Source organism: Macaca mulatta, chromosome 5 (genome assembly GCF_049350105.2).
Source record: "Macaca mulatta isolate MMU2019108-1 chromosome 5, T2T-MMU8v2.0, whole genome shotgun sequence".
Lineage (NCBI taxonomy): Eukaryota > Metazoa > Chordata > Mammalia > Primates > Cercopithecidae > Macaca > Macaca mulatta.
The window spans coordinates 147876641-147900076 of NC_133410.1; the positions used below are offsets into that span (position 1 = coordinate 147876641).

General features: G+C 45.1%; 1 protein-coding gene across 1 annotated transcript in view; it reads left to right on the forward strand.

Moving 5' to 3' along the window:
- The first annotated feature begins 11942 nt into the window (after nt 1-11942).
- Nucleotides 11943-23436, forward strand: part of NOCT (nocturnin) — a 30904-nt gene continuing 19410 nt past the window's right edge. The window contains exon 1 of the mRNA XM_002804205.4: nt 11943-12335. Coding sequence (XP_002804251.2) covers nt 12146-12335 — 190 coding nt within the window. The 5' untranslated portion in view covers nt 11943-12145. The remainder of the gene's footprint in view (nt 12336-23436) is intronic.

A 23436-nucleotide genomic window follows, 5' to 3' on the forward strand; every position in this document is an offset into this window, starting at 1 on the left:
TCTTCAGGTAAGAGGTGGCTGAGGAGATAGCAGAGTCCAATTCCATTCTGACCACCTCCCCTTACAACCCATTTTCCACCCACATGCCAAATGTTTTATGTTTCATATTTTATGTTTCTTGATTTGCTTTATATTTAAAAACATAAATCAGGTGTAGTCATTCCTGTGTGGCTCACCCTCCAATGGCTTTCCATTGCTTTTAGAATGAAATCCAAACTCCTATGACAGTTATGACCTGGATCCTGCCACACTGACTCCCCTTTCTGTCCTTCAATGTCACCAAATGCTTACCCAGCTCCAGCTCTTCCTAAAGGTAGGCTCATTCTCACCCTCCAGTTCCAATTCAAACATCACTCGCTCTCTATCACATTGTCTTATTTACTTCCTTCACAGCACTGACCACACTCTATATTTATCATGTTTATTTTTTTGGGTTATTGTCTGTCTCTCCTCCCTCAATTAGAATGTAAGTTCCATGCAGACACCCTAGTCTGTCTTGTGTATTGCATCCCCAGCATCTAGCACTGTGCCTGGAATATGCTAAGTGTGCAACATGAGTGTTTGTGGAATGATCCCTATACTCTCCACCCCAAATCAGTATAATTGTCCATAAAACTGAGCTCCCCAATACATACCATCTTGTGGAAAAACCAGTACCTTGCAATCCTAGAATTTATAATCTAAGGTTCATTTTTAAAGAAAAAGACAAATAGTCAATGTGCTAGAAGAGTGTCTCTGTCCCACCTCCAAAGCAGATAAAATCAAGATGAATTTACCATTTTGAAAGGAAAACACACAGTGGCCTATACCTGCGTCTTCCAGGTGTGGAAAAGACGAGGTATTTGCTGAACTTCTGTGTAGGCTGTATCCTCCGGAAGATGTAACTGGAATGTAGAGATGTAAAGCATAAACCTCTTTTGAGTTGTACTGAAAGGGATGTGGTTTGAATGGAGTCTAGCAAAATGCACATGAGAAGCAAGAATCTACCAGTGTGTATCAAACACTGTATACTCTAGGGGAAAGAATATCTATTTTTAAACAGACTTCTTTAAATATAATTATTCCCAAATGCCAAAAAGAAATCCTTTCATAGCAAGCACACCAACAGAAACTGTGACACGCCCAGCTGGCCCCCGTACAGTCCCCTCCTGCTCTCCCTTCTGTCCTGCTGACCCAGGCACTACAGCCAGTGGTAGCTTCTCCCCAGGTGCTCTAGGCAAGCTCCTTCCAAGGAAGCTGTAAGTTACCCAGGAGGTGGGGTGCTGGAAGTGAGGATGTTTTTTTCCCTCTTGTTTGAATGATTGAATGTCTTAAAGTGAGACTGTACTCATCTATTATTTAGATCAATTTTTTTAAATAATAAAAAGAGAACATAATTTTACTTAAAAAACAAACCTTTAGCTTGCCTTCTCAGAATGAGACTCTCTGTCTTCCTGGTTGACAACCACTTGAAAAACAATTTGGTAAGTTGTTTTTTTTTCTTTATATACATATGTTGTGGACAGGTTCTTGCTCTGTCGCCCAGAATGGAGTGCAGTAGCACGATCTCTCCTCACTGCAACCTCTGCCTCCCAGGTTCAAGTGATTCTCCTGCCTCAGCCTCCCAGGTAGCTGGGATTACAAGCATGCACCATCATCCCCGGTTAATTTTTGTATTTTTAGTAGAGGTGGGGTTTCACCACGTTGGTCAGGCTTGTCTCAAACTCCTGACCTCAAGTGATCCTCCCACCTCAGCCTCCCAAAGTGCTGGGATTACAGGCGTAAGCCACCACACCCAGCCGGGAGGTAACTTTTTATGGTGATAGAAATGTTTTCATCTGTATTGTTGTGGTGATTGCATAAGTATATATATTTGTGAAAACTCAGAGAACTGTGCACTTACAAATGGAGGCAAATTTTGAGATCACTGAATTGCGAGGTATGTCCGTTTAAGGCTGCTCATTTGGCAACTTGAAATGATCAGGAATCAAGGGGCTTCCTGGATTGCAGACATGTACTCTTGAAAATTTGGCTTTGGTAATTGGGCTTTCCCATCAAGACTTGTCATTTTCAATGTATATAGAAATAAAACTTGCCACTCTCCGGCCCTCCCCTTGCTCCCTGTTAGGGCTTCTATTTAATTGATCTGGTTGGGCAGTCCATGATCACCTCTCTAGTTAAGATCCTGCCTTACTGATGTTGAGGATCCCCTAAAGGAAGACTTTAACTGGAATCTGAGCCTTAATCTTGGAAAGGCAGCATCCTGGTGAATTGGGCCGATTGCGTCAAACAGAAATTCTTGCCTTGAGGTTTTTTGGGATTGTTGTTGTTGTGTTGTTTTGTTTTGCTTGTTTTTGAGACACTCACTCTGTTGCCCAGGCTGGAGTACAGTGGTGCCACCTCGACCTCCAAGACTCAGGTGATCCTCCCACCTCAGCCTCCCCAGTACCTGGGACTACAGGTGTGTGCCATCACACCCGGCTAATTATTGTATTTTTTTGTAGAAATGAGGTTTCGCCATGTTGTCCAGACTGGTCTCAAACACCTGGGCTCAAGCGATCTATCTACCTTGGCCTCCCAAAGTGCTAGGATTACAGGCATGAGTCACTGCACCCAGCCTTAAGGTATTTAAATTAGTGTTTGTAAATGGGGAAAGCATACCTGAAATTGAAATAGAGGATACTGGAGTAGATGTGTGGTTCAAATAAACTGGGTTAGGCAGGGCACGGTGGCTCAAGCCTGTAATCCCAGCACTTTGGGAGGCCGAGGCAGGTGGATCACTAGGTCGAGATTGAGACCATCCTGGCTAACATGGTGAAACCTCATCTCTACTAAAAATACAAAAATTAGCTGGGCATGGTGGTGCACACCTGTAGTCCCAGTTACTCAGGAGGCTGAGGCAGGATAATCACTTGAACCCAGGAGGTGGAGGTTGCAGTGAGCCGAGATCATGCCACTGAACTCCAGCCTGGTAACAGAGTGAGACCATGCCTCAAAAAAAAAAAAAAAAAAAAAAGGTAAGTCTATAAGAAATAAAGAGTGGCTCCTAATGTCTATGGGGTTTCTTTTTAGGATGACGAAAATATTTTAATACTGTCCTTATGAACTCTTCCAATACATTAAGCACTATTAAATTGTAAACTCTAAATGGGTGAGTTGTATGGTTGATAAAGTTATTAAATCACAATCCAGGGGCTGAGATTAAAAGAGAAGAAAAAACAATCCATATAGTGTCTGTTTATAATTTTCATTTTTTCTATACCCCCACCCCCCATCCTCCTCCTTTTCTTTGAGACAAGATCTCACTCTGTCACCCAGGCTGGAGTGCAGTAGCTGATAATAGCTCACTGCAACAAGCTGAAAATTGTAAAATATTAGTAGAATAACTGTACCTTTTCTGTTTATTGGCTCCTTTTCCTCAACTTATAAATATTTTAAGGTTGAAATTGCCTTTGCAAAATTATGACAATAAGAGAAATCTGACATAGTTGACTCCATCTTGCTTCAGACCTCCAAGCTGTCCTTGGTCATTTCTGTGCATAGGCCTAGCTAACCTTGGGAATAATTTAGTTTATAATTTAACTTGAAAGAAAGGATGATAACAGTCCCTCCCTAAAACTAACACCCTCCTTGCTTAGGGACCAAAAGCAGCCTTTGCAAGACTTTAATTTTGTTTTTTCTTTTTTTTTTTTTTTAGACAGAGTCTTCCTCTGTTGCCCAGGCTGGAGTGCAGTGGCACAATCTCAGCTCACTGCAGCCTCTACCTCCTGGGTTCATACGATTCTTCTGCCTTAGCCTCCCAAGTAGCTGGGATTACAGGTGAGTGCCACCACCCTCAGCTAATTTTTGTATTTTTAGTAGAGATGGGGTTTCACCATATTGGCTAGGCTGGTCTTGAACTCCTGACCTCAGGTGATCCACCCACCTTGGCTCACAAAATGCTAGGATTACTGTTGTGAAGGCCACAAAAATAGGATTATGGGAGGGACCTGAGTTCTACTAAAATGTAGGAGTAGTTTCTATAATCTCTTACTGCCCAGGAATCATGTGGCCAGAGATCACAAGATTTGTGACTTCCATAGATAACATCACTATTGTGGAACCTAAGATTGGTTTTTAAAGATTTTTTTCAGACTGACCCCACCTGGACTCATGACTCATGACTCAGCTGATCCTTTGGCCCCATGAGAGGCGGACTCAGTGCAGGAGGATTGTTTTCCACATCCCTATGATCTCATCCTCAGCCAATCAGTAGCAGTCATTCCCTAGCCCCTGCCCAACAAATTGTCCATAAAAACCCGAACCTCTGAGCCTTCAGGGAAACTGATTTGAGTGTTAGCTTTAGTTGAGTCTCATGGGCTGGCTTTGTGTCAAGTAAACACTCTACTACAATGTTGCCCCAGTAAATTGGTTTTGTCTGTGCAGCAGGCAGGACAAACCCTTCTGACGATTATAAGGTTGCTTCAATCTTATGAGAAAAAAAAAATTACCTAGCTCTTTCCGTCATTGTTCTTTGATTGGTGTCCTTCCTTTCCACCTCATTAACCAATGCACTCTGATTTCCAGCACCAGGGCCCCTACCCACAACTATTCATACTGAGGTTAAAATGGCCTTCAGGGCTGGGCATGGTGGCTCATGCCTGCAATCCCAGCACTTCGGGAGGCCAAGGTAGGAGGATCACCTGAAGTCAGGAGCTCGAGACCAGCCTGACCAACATGGAGAAACCCTGGCTCTACTAAAGATACAAAATTAGCCGGGCATGGTGGCGCATGCCTGTAATCCCAGTTATTCAGGAGGCTGAAGCAGGAGAATCGCTTGAATCTGGGAGGTGGAGGTTGTGGTAAACCGAGATTGCACCATTGCACTCCAGTCTGGGCAACAAGAGCGAAACTCTGTCTCAAAAAAAAAAAAAAAAAAAAAAGACTTCCGGCCAGGCATGGTGGCTCATACCTGTAATCCCAGCACTTTGAGAGACCAAGGTGGATGGATCACCTGAAGCTGGGAGTTTGAGACCAGACTGGCCAACATGGTGAAACCCTGTCTCTACTAAAAATACAAAAAAAAAAAAAATTAGCTGGGCATGGTGGCATACGCCTGTACTCTCAGCTGCTCAGGAAGCTGAGGCATGAGAATTGCCTGAGCCTGGGAGGCAGAGGCTGCAGTGAGCCTCTGCACTCCAGCCTGGGCGACAGAGTGGATTCTGTCTCAATAAATAAATAAATGACCAAATCCAAGGGATTCAGTCCCCATCTTGACCTCTTGGGGTAATTTATCACTGTTACATCCATCTGGAAACTGTTTCCTTACTCCTATAAACCAAAAAGTATCTGAGACAGGTCACAATCAATCTAGTTTATTTTACCAAGGTTAAGGACATCCCAAAAGACCTAAAAACAGAATCAAAGAAACAGTCGGTGGCCTGTGCCTTTCTCCAAAGATGATTTTGAAGCCTTCAATATTTAAAGGGAAAACGTGGGCTGCAGGGAACAGAGGGAGGGTACAGTAATCCACATGTTTCAAAAGAAAAGGAGCAGGGAGGGGAATGGTCAATTATGTATTAATCTCACGCTCAGTCAATGGGCACTTTACATAAGATAAAATGAGGCTGGGCGAGGCGACTCATTCCTGTAATCCCAGCACTTTGGGAGGCCGAGGCGGGCGGATCACCTGAGGTCAGGAGTTCCAGACCAGCCTGACCCACATGGAGAAACCCCGTCTCTACTAAAAATACAAAATTAGCCAGGTGTGGTGGCAGGTTCCTGTAATCCCAGCTACTCGGGAGGCTGAGGGAGGAGAATCACTTGAATCTGGGAGGTGGAGGTTGTGGTGAACTGAGATTGTGCCACTGCACTCCAGCCTGGGTGACAGAGCAAGACTCTGTCTCAAAAAAAAAAAAAAAAAAAAAAGATAAAGCTATCTGTTTAGGAACAAAAGCAAGCCAGTTTCTTGCTTTCAGCTTAATTTTTTTCTTTTGGCAGAGTAAACTGGGGTCCCAAGTTTATTTTCCTTTCGTACTCTCAAGACACCAATCTCTCCTTGTTCTCCTCTGGCCAAGTCTCAAGTCTCTCTCCCTTTCTGCCAACTCCTTAAAGGTACAAGTTTCATAGGATTTTCAACCCTAACGTTTTTTCTATTTCACTTAAAAGACCTTTTTCTGGGTCAACTCATTAGTCATGGCTTCAATTACTGAACTCCCAACAGAATTTGGCTCTCACCCTGCTATGAACTTTAGGGCAATGGTTTATTCTTATTTATTTATGTATTTGTCTATTTATTTATTTATTGAGACTGGTTCTGGCACTGTCACCCAAGCTGGAGTGCAATGGCATGACTGTAGCTCACTGCAGCCTGGAACTCCTGGGCTCAAAGGAGCTTCTTGCCTCAGCCTCCTGAGTAGCTGGGACTACAGGCGCACATCACCACATTAGGCTATTTATTTATTTATTTATTTGAGACAGGGTCTCACTATGTTGCCCATGCTAGTCTCAAACTCCAGGCCTCAAGTAATCCTTGAGCCTCATCTCCCAAAGTGCTGGGATTACAGGCATAAGCTACCATGCCTGGCCCACAGTTTCAACTGTTTACAAAGTGACTCCACCCGTATGTTCCATTGACACATCACAATTATATGTTTACATATCAACTCACTATCTTCCCCTGAGAGTAGCATCTCCACCTGTTGTCCCCATTTGGTTCCATTATCCATCAGTTACCAAAGTCATCACTAGATTCCATTATCTCCTGCCTCAGCCCCGAGATTCAAAGTCACTCAACCCTACGGTTTCTGCCTCCTTCGCAGTCCTTAAATCCATCTCCTTTTCACCATCCTGCCCCAGTTTATCTATTTGGGGGGTGGCATTGAGGGAGGAAGAGGGATGTGCATCAGAACCACCTGTATAATGTTCTTAAGGAAACATACAAGCCCAGCATGGTGACTCACACCTGTAATCCTAATGCTTTGGTAGGTTAAGGCAGGATGATCGCTGGAGGCCAAGAGTTTGAGACCAGCCTGGGCAACACAGCAAGACCCCATCTCTACAGAAAATTTAAAAAATCATTTGGGCATGATGGTGCATGCCCTTAGTCCCAGCTGCTTGGGAGGCTGAGGCAGGAGAATCGGTTGAGCCTATGGGTTTGAGGTTACAGTGAGCTATCATCGCACCACTGCACTCCAGCCTAGATTACAAAGTGAGGTCTCTCAAAAAATTAAATAATAAACAAACAAATAACCATTACATACCCTGCCCCATCTCCAGAGATTCTGAACCTGTATACACTCTTCCTTATCTTCACTGTCCTTAACCCATTTTCAACACGGCTGGCAGAATGATCCAATGATCCTTCAAAAATGCAACCTCTCTGTTTAGCCTTTCAGTGAGTCACTAGGATGAAAGTCCAAACTCCTCTCAAACCCGTCACCTTAGGTTCTTGCCCACAGCTTCCACCTCATCTGCTGCCACTCCCTATGGATATCCCACACTCAATCCTTATCAAATGGTAGTACTTGCTGTTCCTGGAACACGCCTTCTTTCCTCACCTTAGTGTTCTCTTCTCTGTGGATATCCTCTGTGATATCTTTCCACTTGATAGTCACTTTGTTCAAAACACCTCTCCTGACTTCTCTAGGCAATTAGTTATTTCTGTCACAGGTGTTGGAGCCAGAGCAACTCCATTTTGAATACAGGCTGAGACCTACTGGGCTGTATTGCCAGGTTAGGTATTCCTAGTCACAGGATGAGTTAGGAGGTCAGCACAAGATATAGATCATAAAGACTCAGCTGATGAAACAGGATGTGATAAAGAAACCAGCTGGCCAGGCACGGTGGCTCAGCAGACAGATCACGAGGTCAGTAGTTCGAGACCATCCTGGCCAACATGGAGAAACTCAGTCTCTACTAAAAAATATACCGGCCGGGCGCGGTGGCTCACGCCTGTAATCCCAGCACTTTGGGAGGCTGAGGCGGGTGGATCACGAGGTCAGGAGGTCAAGACCAGCCTGGCCAAGATGCTGAAACCCCACCTCTACCAAAAATATAAAAAAATTAGCCGGGTGTGGTGATGGGCGCTTGTAATCCCAGCTACTCAGGAGACTGTGGCAGATAATTGCTTGAACCCGTGAGGCGGAGGTTGCAGTGAGCCGAGATCTCCCCACCGCACTCCAGCGACACAGCGAGACTCATGACACAGCGAGACTCCGTCTCAAAAAAGAAAGAAAAAAAAAAAACAAATTTAGCCAGGTGTGGTGGCATGCGCCTATAGTCCTAACTACTCGGGAGGCTGAGGCAGGAGAATCACTGGAACCTGGGAGGCAGAGGTTGTAGTGAGTCAAGACCGTGCCATTGCACTCCAGCCTGGGTGACAAAGCGAGACTCCGTCTCAAAAGAAAAAAAAAAAGAAACCAGCCAAAACCCACAACAACCAAGATGGTGATGAAGGTGACCTCTAGTTGTTCTCACTGTTTATTGTACACTAATTATAATGCATTAGCATGATAAAAGACACTCCCACCAGTGCCATGACCGTTTACAAATATCACAGCAACATCCAGGAGTTATCCTATGTAGTCTAAAAGGTGGAGAAATCCTCAGTCCTGGGAAATCCTTGCCCCTTTCCTAGAAAATTTTCAAATAACCCTCTCCATAGTTAGCATGTAATCAAGAAATAGCCATAAAAATAGCCAACAAGGCTGGGCGCAGTGGCTCACGCCTGCAATCCCAGCACTTTGGGAGGCAGATGGATCACTTGAGATCATGAGTTTGAGACCAGCCTGGCCTACATGGCGAAACACCATCTCTACTAAAAATAAAAATTAAAAAATTAACTGGGTGCGGTGGCACGCGTCTGTAATCCCAGCTACTCCGTGGGCTGAGGGAGGAGAATCGCTTGAACCCGGGAGGTGGAAGTTGCAGTGAGCCGAGATCATGCCATTGCACTCCAGCCTGGGTGACAGCGAGACTTCAGCTCAATTTAAAAAAAAAAAAGAAAAAGAAAAAGCCATCAGTAGCCCTCAGTGCTGCTCTGCCTATGGAGTAACCATTCTTTTATTTCTTTACTTCTCTAATAAACTTGGTTTCACTTTATGGGCTTGTCCTGAATTCTTTCTTGTGCAAGATCCAAGAACCCTCTTTTGGGGTCTGGATTGTGACCCTTTCCAGTAACATTTCCTCTTCTCTGTTCCCACAATACTTTGTCCATATAGTGATTCTGTATTTATTAGTAGATAATTACAAATATTTTTGTTTATACAATGTCTTACCCCCTAAACTGTCAATAGATTTTGTTCAATTTATTTTTATATGCTCTAATATAGATCCTGGCACATAATGTATATTCAACAAATGTTAACTGAATAAATTTTCAAGGGAATAAGTTTTAATTTCTATCTTTCTGATTGCTTAGTGTTTAATATATTATAAAAAATATTATTCAGGCCGAGCACGGTGGCTTATGCCTGTAATCCCAGCACTTTGGGAGACCGAGGCAAGGGGATCACCTGAGGTCAGGAGTTTGAGACCAGCCTGGCCAATATGATGAAACCCTGTCTCTACTAAAAAATACAAAAATTAGCCGGGCATGGTGGCACGTGCCTGTAGCCAGAGCTACTTGGGAGGCTGAGGGAGGAGAATGGCTGGAACCCGGGAGGCAGAAGTTGCAGTGAGCCGTGATCATGCCACTGCACTCCAGCCTGGGCAACAGAGCAAGACTCCGTCTCGAATAAATAAACAAATAAAAATAAAAACTACGATGCACTTTCAGGATAGCATGCTCTTTGGATCTCTTTAAATAGTGACAGTTTATATTTGAACAGTATCTTTCATTTTTCAAAGCACTTTCCCCCAACATTTTATTATGAAAATCTCCAAATATATGGAGGAAAAATAATTGTAAGTGAACACTCGTGTCAGGACTCAGAAACCGATACCCCAAAATGTGGGGCTTTGACATGTTGAATGGAAGCCTCAAGGTCTCTCTGACCTCACTGCCCTGCACCATCTCTCCCAAAGCACAGGATGAAGTTGAAGTTCCTTTATCTGGCTACGATCCAGACCCACCAAAAGGAACAATTGTTTTTTCTTCCCCTCTCTGTAAGACCAAAAATGTAACCACCCGAAAAGACCCTTTCACAAGATAATGTGCAAGTTCATCCCTGTGCCCTGATCCATTCACTTTCCCTAGTCATCCCCTCAACACAATGCCTCTGCTCCTCTCTCCCCAAGTCTGTTTGCCAGGATGGTAGACAAGCTTCTGAACCCCGTCGGGCATGTGTTTCTCCCTGTGCACACGTTAATAAATGCATATGCCTTCTCTCCCATTAATCTGCCTTTTGTGAGATGATTTTTCAGTGAACTTCAGAGGGCAAAGGGAACATTTTTCCCATGGTCCCTATACCCATATATACCCACTACCTAGATTCAAAATCAACATTTTGCTATATTTGCAAAACACTTTTCATAGGCTAATTTTATTATCACCTTAAAAAAAATTTTCTTTTTACAAGTACTACTCCTTGTGGAGCAGGGCTACCCCGTAGGCAGTGTGCCCAGAGTAGCTTATTATCACCTTTTACTTCACCTAATGACTAAGGTGTGATTCTATGTTTTATAGATAAGGAAACTGAAATTGAGGCTTTAATGACTTCCAAGGAGCTTATCTGCCAGAAGTTGTAATCAACTTGTGCCAGTTGATCTGTCCACACCCTCTAGGAGTTAGACACCTCTAGGTCTGAAAAATATTTAGAATATTCCTGTGATGAAAAGTTTGCAATTCCACAACATAGGGGAATCAGTAAAATCATGGGAAAACCAACAGAATACATTTCTAACTCATGAATCATTCAGAGAAGAATCCAGTCTTGGGTTTTCCCTCCCCCTCATCCCATTTCTATTCCTGATTAGTCATCATTTCCTGCCCAGCCTATCTGAGATGTTTCTTCCATCCTTTCTTTTCCAGTAACAGTAACCTGATGCAGATCTACAGTATGTTATCTCAGCTGATTTCCTTTCTGCCTTTTCATGAACCAGAGACATGTGATTTCCAATTAAAGCACAGCCCTGACCATATCCTTGCCCAGCTTACAAAACGTCAACGGCTCGAAGCTATCTACCGAGTTAAGCCTACTATAATCCCCCTCCTTCTACACTACAACCTATCCACGCATCTGTCCTCTTACTCCTTAGCTTCCATCTTACATGAATGACTAAGAGTTGTTTCCCCAAATACACCCTTATTTACTTTTTTCATTTATAATTCACCACCGCCCCCACCAAAGTTTCACGTGGGTAAATTCTAGACCTTCACGTCATAGGCCAACTCAAATGCCAATCCTTCTAATGTACCTTCTAGAGATCCCGGGCCTGTTGTCATCTCTATCGCCAATCTTTGGCATCTTGTGGCACTAATCTCAGTCTACCTTGTTGAGCTTTCTGATCTGATTTCCCTTGCCACCTTCTTCTGCTCCCTTTGCCTAAGTGTAACACCTCTGAGGAAAGGGACGCTGTTTTAATCACCGTCGCCTCGCACATAGTCGGTGCTTTATTGTGCTTAATGTCGTTTAACGCAACACATCCTGCCGAGGGGGTCGGAGGCGGACGACTTTTGCTGTATCCACACAGACCCGCGCATGCACACACGGACGCCGTCTGCAACTCTGACAGACACGTGTCCCCTGGGCCACAGCCCTGGAACTGTCTCGGGATTCCCAGCCTGTGGGCGTTTCCATGCTGGCCAGCGGAAGGGGACGCTTTTTGCTTCAGAACTGCTTCAACGGCTATCTCTTACTTTAGACCTCCTACAGATTCTACCCGATAAATCAGCCTAAGCTCTGCTTCCTTTTAAAACAGGATTACGCCGGGTCGAGGGAGCCCGGCGTGGCCGCGCAGTGGCCGGGTCCCGCGGATCCCCCTCCACCTCCCACTTGGTAGCGCCCGCTTTGTCAGCGCGCAGCGCTAGCCGAGCGGCCTGCAGCTCTCGCCAGGTCTCACAGCAGACGGTGCCGACGCAGCGCTCTGGCGCCTCACTCTCCGGCTCTGCTGCCCGGGATTTCCCCAGGACCTGCGCCGCGCGAGAAGGAGCCTGGGAGCATCCGCCCAGACTGCTCGGACAGTCGGCTCGACTCGCTGCCCTCGGCCCCAGCCGGGCTCCGCGTTGGTGGCGGCGGTGCCCGGCATGTTTCATAGTCCGCGGCGACTCTGCTCGGCCCTGCTGCAGAGGGACGCGCCCGGCCTGCGCCGCCTGCCCGCCCCAGGGCTGCGCCGCCCGTTTTCCCCGCCGGCGTCTGCTCCCAGGCCCTCATCCCCCAGGCTGCTGGCGGCGGTCTCGGCGGCCTCGGGCGCCGCGAGGTCGTGTTCCCGAACAGGTGAGTGCACCCCATTTCTGGGCGGAGAACGCCACGGCCGCCAACGCTCGGCCGCCACCTGGAGACAGCGCGGAATGAATGGGAAGCCCGGGGCTGCAGTTCGTGGGATCTGGCCTGAAACCTTCCCGGAGCAACCTTTTCTGTTCCCTTTTTCCTCTTTCCCTGTCCCCCGACTTGCCTGGGGCTTGCATCAAAGCTGGTAAGAAATGGGAGGCTGTATTCAGGTTCTCGCTTGACCCTTGGAGGCCGTGCTTTCAGAATTTCTTGCTCTTGACCTACGTTAAATTTCCCCCTTCCGAGGCTACGAGTTACTATTTTGGTTACACTTTTTATTGCACGGAAATTAACGGAAATTTTTATGGAAAAAAATCTAAATGATGCTTATTTGTTCATATGGCTTTCGTGGTCTAGATATTAAGTTTTTTAAGTCGTGATAACACATTGATTCATTTAACGTTTCTTTTTCTTTCTTTTTTTTTTTTTTTTTTTTTTGTTTTGAGACGGAGTCTCACTCTGTCACCCAGGCTGGAGTGCAGTGGCAGGATACCGGCTTACCGCAACCTCCGCCTCCCGGGTTCAAGCGATTCTCCTGCCTCAGCCTCCCGACTAGCTGGGATTACAGGCGCCCGCCACCACGCCTAGCTAATTTTTGTATATTTAGTAGAGACGGGGTTTCACCATTTTGGCCAGGCTGGTCTTGAACTCCTGACCTCGTGATCCACTCACCTCAGCCTCCCAAAGTGCTGGGATTACAGGCGCGAGCCATCGCACCCGGTCATTTTACGTTTCTTTGGATTTTTTTTTCTTTTTTGGAGACTTCAACTCTTTTTTTTTTTTTTTTTTGGAGACAGAGTCTCGCTGGTCGCCCAGGCTGGAGTGCAATGGCGCGATCTCGGCTCACTGCAAGCTCCGCCTCCCGGGTTCACGCCATTCTCCTGCCTCAGCCTCCCGAGTAGCTGGGACTACAGGCGCCCGCCGCCTCGCCCGGCTAATTTTTTGCATTTTTAGTAGAGACGGGGTTTCACCGTGTTAGCCAGGATGGTCTCGATCTCCTGACCTCGTGATCCGCCCGCCTCGGCCTCCCAAAGTGCTGGGATTACAGGCGTGAGCCACCGCGCCCGGCCTGACTTCAACTCTTAATACTTAACATAATTTTGTGTCCTGTGTACCTAAGATCTTGTAAAAGTGAGGCTTTAGTTTCACCAACAGCTGTTTTTATACATCATAGTAATTACCCTTTTTTTTCCCCTTTTTAGCCACCTCTGTTTCTGCCTGGGCACACATTACCGTGGCCACAAATTACATACAAATTAATTATACTTTTAACATTGATAAATTTTTTCTTTCAAAACTAGGCAATACATAGCATTTTTTTTTTTTTTCCGAGAGGGAATTTTGCTCTTGTTGCCCAGGCTGGAGTGAAATGGCCGCGATCTTGGCTCACCGCAACCTCCGTCTCCGGGTTCAAGCAATTCTCCTGCCTAAGCCTCCCGAGTAACTGGGATTACAGGCATGCGCCACCACACCTGGCTAATTTTTGTATTTTTAGTAGAGATGGGGTTTCTCCATGTTGGTCAGGCTGGCCTCGAACTCCCTAACCCAGGTGATCCGCCCGCTTCCGCCTTCCAAAGTGCTGGGATTACAAGCGTGAGCCACCGCGCCCGGCCTATAAAGTTTTAAAAATAGGCCGGGCGTGGTGGCTCACGCCTGTGATCCAGCACCGTGGGAGGCCGAGGCGGCTGGATCACCTGAGGTCAGTTCGTGACCATCCTGGCCAACGGGTGTGGGCGTGGTGGCACTCGCCTGTAATATCCCAGCTAAGAGGCTGAGGCAGGAGAATCGCTTAAACCCGGGAGGCAGAGGTTGCAGTGAACCTCTGGAGATTGCACCATTGCACTCCAGCCTTGGCGACAAGAGTGAAACTCCGTCTCAAAATAAAATTAATAAAAATTTTAAAATGCATATATATATGCATTTTATATATATATAATCGTTTTATATATATACATATATTTTTATATGTATGTATATATATAAAACGATTATCTGGAATGTGATTGAAGCCAGTACTTTAAACTCTATTTGCATTGCTGGCGGATGTTTAGATATTTCCCAAACTAGTATCAAACTCCTGGCCTCAGGCTATCCTCAGACTCTGGAGTAGTGGAGATTTGCAGGTGGAAGCCAACCACGCCCAACTTAGTTGTAAAATTAGGATGTTGAATTGGTTGCTAGAGACTCTGAACTATATTGTTCCTTAGAATAAACTTGACAGTTAGATTCCCCACCCCCACCCCCAGTTTCGTAGGAATGTGGCACATTGTGAAATAACTGCCAGAATGGGTATACCACCTGATAACTTTTTTCTTGCTGGAAATTTTAAGAACTACATTGTTAGGTTTGAGGTAGGAAAAGTAAAAGAAAACGAGATGATGTCTTTTGTACCAGCTTTTATCTTAAATTCCCTCAGTCTCAGAGGCAGGGTTAGTAGGTGCCTCTTGGGAATACAGTTAGCTTGTGTAAAACAGATAGAGATGGCTGTGTTATCTGAGCAATTACTGTTATCTGAGTAATAAATATCAGGTCAGATTGGAATGTTGGGCTTTTGACTCAAAGTGTTGAATGAACTTCTTTTAAGAAATCTCCTGAAACCCCCTAGTTTTACAGATTAGGAAATTGAAGGACTTTATGGTACTTAAACTTTTGTAGGCAGTTACTGTAAAGTCTAGACATTTTTCCTGTATCATGCAGTTTTAGCTTTGGCTTGTTGGAAGAAACATGTGCGTGCATTGATTCATTCATTGCTTGTTCACTCATTCCAGATCTTTACAGAATGTCTCACACAATGTAGGTGCTTTATTATAGGAGCTAAAAAGAACAAGAGCTTTTTAGTCAGTCCCTAAGGAGTTTACTGCCCAGTAAGAGATGAGATTTGCACAAAGAAATGGCTGTTTAATGAAATGAAACACCTTTTATTCTCTGGACTTGGAAATGGCACAAGGGTGCAGGAAAGCAGGAAGTCCCTTTTAGGCTTCTAGAAGTGGATGGCATTTCAGCTGGCTCTTGAAGCATGGTTAGTATTGGAAGAGATTACTATAAAGCATTTTGTTTGGAAAAAGCAGGCATAAATGCAGAAAGGCATGAGACACAGATGAGGAAGGGTGAGAGAAGAGGCACTTTGCAAAATGGACATTGTTTTCCAAAGAGCCTCAGAGCCAGCACTAAGTACTTTTTAATTTTAATTTTAATTTTTTTTGAGACAAGGTCTCGCACTGTTGCCCAGGCTGGAGGGTAGTGGCACCACCTCTGCTCACTGCAAACTCCACCTCCCAGGCTCAAGCAATTCTCCTGTCTCAGCCTCCGGAGTAGCTGTGACTACAGACACACCACTGTGCTGGGCTAATTTTTGTATTTTTAGTAGGAACGGGATTTCAACACGTTGCCTAGGCTCTCTCATCAGCTCTGGTGATCCACCTGCCTTTGCCTTCCAAAGTGCTGGGATGACAGGCATGAGCCACTGCGCCCAGCCTATTAAGTGCATTTTTAAAATGCAGATTCTTAGATCCTACTATAGACCTATTAAGTCTGAGTCATTCATGATGGGCCCTGGATTCCACATAACCAAATGAAATGACAAAAAGAATAACTCCAGATTGTTATTCTATGCCCTCAAATTTGGACATCTGGCACCCATATGTGAGAGAGACATTTAAGGAGCCGAAAACTCCTCTCCACTCCTGAGCCTTTTGATGGGGAGTGGTGAGTCCCAACACCTGTCCACATTTGCTAGTCAGTTCCTGCATAACTTAATGCCCCTTGGCAGTTGGTGGTTATTGGGAAGATAAGTACAGTCCCTTTGGAGTTATCAGATTCCAGGTTTTTAGAATTAAAAGGTGACCTTGGGGATGATCTCGGTGTTTGGCTTTCTTTTCGCAAGGATAGCAGCCCCCATAAGAAGTAGCAGTTGCCACAGTTACTGTACTGGATGAAACAAACGCAGTTGGAAGTCATCCGTGGGTTTATAAATGCTATCCTCCACATCCCTCCTCAGAGAATGAAGAGTTGGCTGAGCTACTGTTCTCTACCATTAGAACATTTGCTTTTTTCATGGTACAATTTTAAAGGCAAATGCCACCAACTCATTTGAGAAGGCAGCTTTATTTAATATGTCCTTTAACTATGTGAGTAAACTGCTGATGAGAGAAGAAATGGGAAAGCTTGTAATTATCAAGCTGCTATGGAATAAATTGCTTTCCTTGTGGGAAAACTAATGTATGATTTTTCTGTTAGGATTCAACGGCAACAGTTTAAATATGGTGAACTGGGGTTCTTTGGGATTAATAACCATGGCTCCAGATTCACATTCCACACACTTAACATTTGCAAATCATTTAACCTTGCTTGCTGTCTCAACACTAGACTTAGAACAAATAAGATGAATTGATAGCAATTTATCCACAAGCTTTATTGAACAGTACATGTAAAATGCGACATGACTAATTGCAGTGGGAGTTGGAAGAGAAATCGGTATGGCTGAATTTGTCAAGAAACGCTTTGCTTTGAATTAGGTGAAAAAGGAGGGTGCTTTGGAAGGGGACAGGTTGCAGGGTGAGGGGGCTAGGCAGAGAAGACCACACACTGCCTGGAAGAAGGTGGAGCATGCAGGAGCTGTGGCAGGCATCTTAGGAAAAGAGGTATAATCAGAATCCTTTGGGACACTTGTTAAAATGCAGATTTCTGGTCTTTCACCCATCTTGAATCAGTTTCCTGTGGAGAAGTCTGGTGGAGTACATATTTAACAAGTGCCCCAGGGGATTCTTCCAAAAAGATTAGGGAGTATTCATGAGCTCTGCCCCTCCTTTCCCCAAAGGTACTTATTCCTGGAAAGCTTGAGAAGCTCTGGAGAGGATTCTGGAAGAGCCTGAAGACCTTTGGCTGGGCATAGTGGTTCATGCCTGTAATCCCAGCACTTTGGGAGGCCGAGGCACGAATCACTTGAACTCAGGCGTTCAAGACCAGCCTGGGCAACATGGTGAAACCCTGTCTGTACTAAAATTAAAAAAAAAAAAAAAAAAAAAGCCCAGTGTAGTGGTGCACACCTGTACATCCCAGCTGCTTGGGAAGCTGAGGCAGGAGAATCACTTGAACCCGGGAGGAGGAGGTGTCAGTGAGCCGAGATTGCACCATTGCACTCCAGCCTGGGTGATAGAGTAGGAGCAATACTCTGTCTCTAAAAAAAAGAATCTTTGAGCTTGGGGCCTAAGGCAATTCAAGAGACCCCTGAGCAAGAACGTTGACCCCCAACAAAAGCAGCTTTAAAACAAATTTGTATATTTTGTCGAGACGGTTTTGCCATGTTGCCCCAGCGGGTCTCAATCCTGGGCTCAAACAATCCTCCCACCTCAGCCTCCCAAAAGTACTGGGATTACAGGCATGAGCCATCACGCCCTGCCAAAAGCAGCTTTTAAGAAAGGGAAGAAATTCCAGGGCGAGGCACAGTGGCTCACGCCTGTAATCCCAGCACTTTGAGAGGCCAAGGCAGGTGAATCACCTGAGGTCGGGAGTTAGAGACCAGCCTGACCAACATGGACAAACCCTATCTCTATTAAAAATACAAAATAAGCCGAGCGTGGTGGCGCATGCCTGTAATCCCAGCTCCTCAGGAGGCTGAGACAGGAGAATTGCTTGAACCCGGTGGAGGTTGTGGTGAGCCGAGATCGCGCCGTTGCACTCCAGCTTGGGCGATAAGTGTGAAACTCCATCTCAAAAAAAAAAAAAAGAAAGAAAGAAAAGGGAAGAAATTTGCATATTAATGAAAAGTTCAGTGAGAGGAAACTTGAGACTGACATTATAATGGGAGTGTGTATCCATGTAGTCGTATAACTTATAGAGTGGGATAATCAAGGAGGTTTCTATAATGTTTACTAAAAAGGAGGCAATTGTGTTCTGGCTTCTTGGAGTTAGGAAGGGAGATACAGCATCTGTATTTGCTGTCAGGAGTCACTGGTGACTAATCAGAGTTTATAGGGCTTTGATAGCCACTTAAGTGGTGGTTATACTTCAGTAAATACTTAGAAACTTGAAGGACAGTGTGCATGGGTGTTTAGCCTCATAGTAAACCTGTTTGGACTTTCGTGGAAAGCAGCTAAGATACTTTTTATTTATCGTTATTCTTAGAATGGGAGAAAATCAGCCTTCCCACGGAGGGAGTGAGACCTCAAGTGAAAACCTTAGCTGTCCTCTGGCCCTATGTGGCCTCAAAGCAGCACTTGAATCATATATTAATACTTAGCAAGAATTCCGTGTCAGCGATGTGGGCAACAGTGCCCAGGGGAAAGAAGGCTAAACAAAATTGGTACCATCCAATTTGAATGTCCCTATAACCATTTTTTTCTCCTTCCAGTATAGACAAAAAATGCATGGGCCGCATTCAGATCTTCTGGATTTTAATATCTCCAAGTGGGGCCTGAGCATCTGCTGATTCTGACGTAGGCCCCGGGTAGACACCAGCCATATACTGAAAACACAGGCGGACACCTGAGGAGGCTCGTTTTACTAAATGTTTAGAAGCCTGTTCTAAGTTTCTCAATGCATTGATGCGATTCTCCTGTCTTCAAAAGTTAGAGACCACTGTTGGATTGTGGAGAGTTGTGCAGAAAGGAACATTTTTATTTTATTTATTGTAGAGACGGGGTCTCACTGTTGCCCAGGCTGCTCTTGAGCTCTTGGCAAGTCCATGAAAATAAGTGCTTAGAAGTTATGATGCCGGCCGGGTACAGTGGCTCACGTCAGCACTTTGGGAGGCCAAGGAGAGGGGGGATCACTTAAGGTTAGGAGTTCGAGACCAGCCTGGGCAACATGGCAAAACCCTGTCTTTATGTAAAAATTAGCCAGATGTTAGTGGTGTGTGCCTGTAATCCCAGCTACTCGGGAGGCTGAGGCAGGAGAATTGCTTGAACCCAGGAGGTGAGGTTGCAGCGAGCTGAGATTGCACCACTACACTCCAGCCAGGGCAACTGCGAGACTCCATCTAAAAAAAAAAAAAAAAGTTCTGACGCATCCGAAGTGACAATCAGAATTGTTCTGGAAGGATATCTGGGAAGTTTCTTGGTCTTGTTGCATCCTCTCCAGCTGTCTTCCTTTCCCTTTTCTATCTTTCCTCCAACTCTTGAGGTTCCAGTACCTAAACAGCTCAGTTTGCCGGTCTGCAAATATGCTTGTAAGTCCAAATATCTTGTCTAGTACAGGGTACAAAGTAAGTTACACTGCAGATTCTAATAATACCTGGGATATAATACTTTTCTATTTCCTCTTGTGTGTTTTGCTTTTATGGATGCTAACTATCATTGAAGTTCTGCTGAAGGAAAATGTTTATCTTTCAAATCTTGTAGGTCAAATAGACTCACTGAGACTTATTTCTAGAATTAGTTTCTCTTTCAGGTGGTTCTGAAATTATGTTTGGAAATAGTTTTATGACAGTGTTTTTAATCTGATTTTTAAATTTTAATTTAATATTATTTTATTTTTTGAGATAGAGTCTTGCTCTGTTGCCCAAGCTGGAGTGCGATGGCGCAATCTCTGTTCACTGCAACCTCCGTCTCCTGGGTTCAAGCAATTCTCCTGCCTCAGCCTCCTGAGTAGCTGGGGATTACAGGTGCCTGCCACCACGCCCAGCTAGTCTTTTGTATTTTTAGTAGAGACTTAGGGTTTTGCCATGTTGGTCAGGCTTGTCTCGAACTCCTGACCTCAGGTGATCTGCCTACCTCGGCATTACAGGAGTGAGCCACCACGCCCGGCCTTGCCTCTGAACTTTTAAAGACCATTGTGAGTACTGATTATCTGTAGAGGCTTACAAGATGTCCTTATCTTTGGTATTCAAAAGTTCCATCAGGATAAATGTCTCAGCATCTGATGCGCCCATGCAATCGAAATGCATGCCTTAGCACGTGAAAAGTTAGTATCATTTCTCGGGTTATTTTGTCCACTGTATTGTCTCTTGTCCTCAGGTTCTTGAACTCCTATTAGATTGTTGGCCATGTGGATCTATCCTCCGTGTCTATTCATTCTTTTTTTTTTTTTTTTTTTTAATTATTTTAGAGACCGTCTCCACTTTGTCACCCAGGCTGGAGTGCACTGGTGTGATCATAGCTCACTGTAACCTCTAACTCCTGGGCTCAAGTGATCCTCCCACCTCAGCCTCTGGAGTAGCTGGGACTATAGGTGTGCTCCACCACGTCTACCTACTTTTATTTTTTTGTAGAGACGGGTCTCAGCTCAGACTGGTCTCAAACTCCTGGGCTCAAGCAGTCCTTCTGCCTCTGCCTCCCAAAGCACTGGATTACAAGCATGAGGCACCAAGCCAGGCCTCCATTCATGTTTTAGTGTTTTTATCTCTTCTCTGTTTCATGAGATTTTCTGAAAATTTTTGTTCTGCAGTCATTTTAAATTCCTAGACATTTCTAGTTGTTTAATTGCTCCTTTTTTTCATAGAAGCCTGTTTTGTGTCTATAATGTCTCTTGTACTTTAAATATATCAAGATGTGTGTGCCTGTTTCTCCTTTAGGCCTCTTTCCTGGAGAGGAGGGGAGTTTGCCTGTTGTTTTGTTTGTTTGTTTTTTGAGATGGGGTCTCTCTTTTTCACTCAGGCTGGAGTGCTGTACCGTGCTCACTGCAGCCTCCATCAACCCGGTTCAAGCACTCCTCCCACCCCAGCCTCCCAAGTAGCTGGCACCACAGGCATGCACCACCATACCTGGCCCAATAATACAACAGTTACTGTATTTTTAGTAAAGACAGGTTTTCCCCATGTAGGCCAGGCTGGTCTCAACTGCTGAGCTCAAGTTATCCGCCCATCTCAGCATCCCAAAATACTGGGATTACAGGTGTGAGCCACCGTGCCCAGCCAGTTCGCATGTTCTGAATGGAAAGGTAATCTGGAGAGTGGGCAGCCAGGCTTCCTTGTTGAATGCATGAGAGGGAGCAGGCTGGCAACTACTGCCTTTGCCAAAGAAAGGAGGGTTTCCTTCTGTGTTCTTCAGTCCAACCCCTCCCCCGCTTTTTAAGACTGTCCTAGAGGTTCAGAGTTAGCTCCTGATCTGGTCTGCTTCTCTTTCAGGTCCATTCACCCTTGCAAGCCATTCTAAAGCTATCGCTCATTTGCTTTGGAGTATTCTTTGGTTCGATGGAGCATGCGAAAGCCACCCTTCCCAGCTTTGTCTGTGAGAGAGGGGACGTGTGTAACTAGTGCCACTGTTCACTTTCATTCTTGAATTGCCCTAACAGTTACCCCCTCAGCCTCTCCTGCCCTTTCTGTTTGTTGATTCAGCTTGGAGTTTCTTCAAGGTGCTCTTGGGAAAACCACATTTACCTTTGGTAACTTGTACTGCCCCTTCCTTCACTCTGGTTTTTGTTAATTCAACCTTGTTTCTGTCTTTTTGGAATTCCTCCAAGTTTTTGCTCTATTGATGTCATGCATCCCTTCTTGTTTTCCAGTGTTATTGATGCATTCTTTAAAAAATTTTAAATAGGGTGGGCGTAGTGGCTCACACCTGTAATCCCAGCACTTTGGGAGGCTGAGGCGGGCAGATCGCCTGAGGTTGGGAGTTCTAGACCAGCCTGGCCAGGATGGTGAAACCCTGTCTCTACTAAAAATTAGCCGGGCATGGTGGCAGGTGCCTGTAATCCCAGCAGCTACTCATGAGGCCGAGGGAGGAGAATTGCTTGAACCCAGGAGGCAGAGGTTTCAGTGAGCCGAGATGGTGCCATTGCACTCCAGCCTGGGCAACAGAGTGAGACTCCGTCTCAAAAAAAAAAAAAAATTAAGTATAGGTACTTCAAGATCTTAGGAAGGAGAGAAAGTAAATGTATTTTGCTCTCTTGGCCTAGAACCAACCTGCCCAATTATATGCAACATATTCTTTTTTTTTTTTTATGTGCCTTAATTATTCAAGCAGTGCTCTGGGAATTTGTATATGAAAATTGTTTCCCCTCCTTTTTAAGTGACTAAAAATCTTTTATTGGTTTTATGATATATATACAAATGGACTAGTGGTGAGCATAGCTGCCTTCCAAATGGACTATACAATTTTATTTTTTATTTATTTTTTTGATGGAGTCTTGCTCTGTCACGCAGGCTGGATGGAGTACAGTGGCGCAATCTCTGCTCACTGCAACCTCTGCCTCCCAGGTTCAAGTGATTCTCCTGCCTTAGCCTCCCAAGTAGCTGGGATTACAGGCATGCGCTACCACGCCCAGCTAATTTTGTATTTTTAGTAGAGATGGGGTTTCACCCTGTTGGTCAGGCTGGTCCTGAACTTCTGACCTCTGGTGATCCGCCCATCCCAGCCTCCGAAAGTGCTGGGATCACAGGCGTGAGCCACCGTGCCTGGCCAATTCTTTTAGGGATGGGGTCTCTCTATGTAGCCCAGGCTGAACTCAAACCCCTGGGTTTAAGGGATCTTCCTGCCTCAGCCTCCTGAGTAGCTGAGACTATAGGCATGTGTCACCATGTTTGGCTCATTGTTTAATAATTTTTATACTTTTTTATTTTATTTATTTATTTTTTTGAGACGGAGTTTCACTCTTGTCACCCAGGTTGGAGTGCAGTGGCATGATCTTGGCTCACTGCAGACCCCACCTCCTGGGTTCAAGTTATTCTCCTGCCTCAGCCTCCCAAGTATCTGGGATTACAGGTGCACGCCACCACACCTGACTAAATTTTGTGTTTTTAGTAGAGATGGGGTTTTTGCCCTGTTGGCCAGGCTGGTCTTGAATTCCTGACCTCAGGTGATCTGCCCACCTCAGCCTCCCAAAGTGTTGGAATTACAGGTGGGAGCCACCATGCCTGACCTTTTTTTTTTTTTTTTTTTTTTTTTTTTAATGAGACAGGGTCTTCCTCTGTCACCCAGACTGGAGTACAGTGGCGCAGAGACAGCTCACTGCAGGCTCAACCTCCTGGGCTCATGCAGTCCTCCTGCCTCAGCCTCCCAAGTAGCTGGGACCACAGGCGCATGCCACCATGCCTGGCTAAAGGCTCATTTTAATATAATGTAGAGCAGAGGTTGGCAACCTTTTTCCATAAAGAGCCAGCTAGTAAATATTT